The sequence below is a fragment of the Eimeria tenella genome, genomic scaffold, assembly GCF_000499545.2.
Source record: "Eimeria tenella Houghton genomic scaffold, Eth_scaff1266, whole genome shotgun sequence".
Lineage (NCBI taxonomy): Eukaryota > Apicomplexa > Conoidasida > Eucoccidiorida > Eimeriidae > Eimeria > Eimeria tenella.
Window position 1 is genome coordinate 1 of NW_013543732.1, and position 3096 is coordinate 3096.

General features: G+C 59.5%; 1 protein-coding gene across 1 annotated transcript; it reads left to right on the forward strand.

Annotated features, from left to right (window-relative positions):
• Positions 1-706: 706 nt before the first annotated feature.
• Positions 707-2242, forward strand: ETH_00008105 (uncharacterized protein; the record flags this gene model as incomplete). Its single annotated transcript, XM_013378987.1, has 3 exons — positions 707-836; positions 1205-1500; positions 1871-2242. Coding segments are annotated over 3 exons (798 nt in total), but the record flags the coding sequence as incomplete, so codon positions are not given.
• Between the last annotated feature and the right edge of the window lie 854 nt (positions 2243-3096).

The following is a 3096-nucleotide window of genomic DNA, read 5'->3' on the forward strand; positions in this document are numbered from 1 at the left end:
CCCCCGGCCACAAGCAGCAAGAACGCGTGCAAGAGAAAGTGCCTTTGGCCCTGGGCATAGACTATTTGGTCTTAGACCGCAGCGACCGCCAGCTGCTGCCGCTGCCCCTCTTCTGGCAGCTCACTGAAAACACTCCTCTCTGGTGCTGCCTCGCAGAACGCATTCCCAAGTACAAACACAAACTCAAGCGCTTCGTCCTCAACCCCAAAAACGCCGACTTCCTCGCAGAAGTCAGCCTAACCCCAGCCCCACCTCCCGCATCTCCCCTGCTGCTGCTGCTGCTGCTGTCGTTGCTGCTGCTGCTGTTGCTGGTGCTGCTGTTGTTGCTGCTGCTCCTGATGCTGCTGCTGCTGCTGTTGTTGTTGCTGCTGCTGCTGCTGTTGTTGTTGTTGTTGCTGCTGCTGCTGCTGTTGTTGTTGCTGCTGCTGCTGCTTGTCCACTGCTTTTTCCTCGTCCTGCTGGCTTTGCGGTATATTTTTATTCGGTTTGTTGCTGCTGCATTAGCGGCTGGCTTCGCTTATCCGGGTCTGCCGTCTCCGCTCTCTTTGCGGCCGCTGCTTGAGCTTGACTCGCTGCTGCTGCTGCCGCTGCTGCTGCTGGCGAGTGCTCGGTGGCCGGGCCGCGCGGTCAGCTGCTGTAGCGAGGCCTCTAAACTTGTTGCTGCGTTTCTTTTGCTGCTGCTCTTCAGGAGAAGTCCCAAAGGGCCATGACTGGCGCAATGCTGGCCAAGTACAGAAACAAAAGATCTGCGCTGCCCCCTAAACAAATCCACATCGGCGATGGGGTGGCCCTTTCTGCCTCAGTCGTCGGCGTCGCCCTGCGCTCCCAAGGCATTAGTACGCTCCTGCTGCTGCTGCTGCTGCTGCTGCTGCAGCTGGGTCTACTCCGGCCGTTGCGCCTGTGGCTGCTGCTGCTCTTGCTGCTGGGTCTACGCCGTCCTTTGCGTCTGCTGCGTCTGCTGCTGCTGTTGCTCTACGCTGGCCGTTGTGTCTGCCGCTGCTGCTCTTGTGTTCCTGCCCAAACCGCTGTGGTTGCTGGCGCTGCAGCGAAGTCGCGTCAGCTGCCTGCTGCTGCCTTTGTATCTCACGAGCTAATTGTATATTTATTTTGACCTCTTCGTGCTGCTGCTAGGACTGCACTGTTAGATTTCCTTTATCCTCTGTCTGTGTCTTCATTTTTAATTCAATTTTTTGTTTCTATTCAGCTCGATCCAACGTGGAGGGACTTTTCTTCGAGGTGGTCTTAGAACATTGTCTCTGTGTTTGCAATCGGCTGCCGCGGCCCATCACTCTGCGTTTCTCCGCCCGCGACTGCAGCAGCATGCTGCAGCAGCAGCAGCAGCAGGTGGTGACCCTCGACTCGTTCATCCCCCAGCCACCCACTGAAATGCAAATAGAAGCTGGAGAGGAAGTCTCACTCCCTGCAGACCCTGCCCACATTACAGTTTACTTTGGGGCGAGGGTTTCAAAGCCTGTGGAAGTTGACTTCTACAACGCTGGGGTAACAAAAGATTTTGTGATTTTGCCACTTTTGCTTCTTTTGCCTTTCTCTGTTCCATTTGAATTCTTTCTCGCAGCTTCTTTGATTCTGTTGCTTAGCCCAGGCTGGCCGGCCAGCCTCTGCACAGCTTTTGCGTCTTTGCTTCTCTAGCAGCCCCCTGGTGTCCTCTTAGGCTGCAAATTTTAATTTCTTTCTGCGCCATTATGTCACTTCTAGGCCATTTCTGTGGCACAAATTGCCCACTGCAGCAAGCTAGGCATGCATAGACTTTGCAGCAAGGAACGCGAGAAGGTCCCTGCTTGGGGCAGGCTGCTGCTGCTGGTGCTGCAGTTGCAGGTTCTGCTGCTGTTGCTGGTGCTGCTGCGCGCAGACCTCAGTGCAACGGGTGGTGATGCAGAACTGCAGCGAAGACAGCTCGACGCGGAGCGGGGCCTTCTCGGGGGTGGTGAAGGGGAGCCTGGAGCAGCGGCTGTCGCGGCAGCTGAGCGAAGGCACAGCGATGGACTCTGCAGAAGAAGGGACAGGAGACAAAGAGTCGGGGGGCCTCAGAGGCAGCGGACTGAACGAGTGGGAGGCCGTGAAGACTGTGGAGCAGGAGGCGCTGCACGAGCCCGCGGCGCTGCTGCTGTGGGCCGAGACCACAGACCACAACGGCGGCAGCAAAACCACCAGCTCCGCCACTGCCCAGCGCCTTTTCCACGGCACTTTTGTCAGGACTCTCACAGTCTTTGCGGACTTCTGGGTAGGCGGGCCATTCTGCATGCCCTTTGCTGCTGCTGGCTAGCTCCGGGGCTCTCCAGCAAGCCCCCCGTGGCCTGGGGGCCTGCTGCCTGCGCTGCTGCATGCAGCCCCGCAGCTGCGAGTTCTGCAGTGAGTGGAGTTTGCTGCTGCGCGCCCGCGGGGGCGTGCGTTGGCCGAATTTGCTGCTTGGGATGTGCTGCTGCCTGGCTTTGCTGCTGCAGGTGGTGAACCGGACGGGCTACGTGCTGCTGCTGCGGAGGCACGGGAACGGAAGCCTGCAGTCTTTGCCCCCGTTTCAGCGTGTTGTGCTCTCGCACGACTTCGGGGCCTCGCGGCTGGCCGTGGGGCTGCCGGCCTCGCAGTTCGCGCTGGTGCGGGACTTCGAACTTTACAGCAAAGAAGAGCAGACGCGGCTGCGGCGCTGCCTGCATGCAGCCTTTGCTGCGCGCAGCGACTCCGCGGCCTGGTCCCCCGAGTTCTTGCTGAGTGACATGGGGGCTTACCAAATCCAGCTGGAGCGCACGGAGACGAACCCCGTGCTGCACTACTCCGTCTCCATGGGCATTGCCCCTGCGCCCTTCTCCCGCACCACCGTGGTGGAGCTCCTCCCAGCCTACGTCTTAGTCAACGAAACCCAAAAGTGTCTTTGGGTCTGCGAGGCCCCCGGCGGGCCCGACTCCCGCTGCCACTTGCTCGAGCCCGGGACTCTTATGGAGTTCCACCCCCAGGGCAAACGCCCCGTCTCCATTCTCATTACAGCTCTGCCCCAGAAGGGGCTTGTCCGGAGACAGGCCAAGGTCATTGTCTCTTGGGACAGCTCCCAGCCCGACAACCCAGACCCCGCCGCCAGCAGCA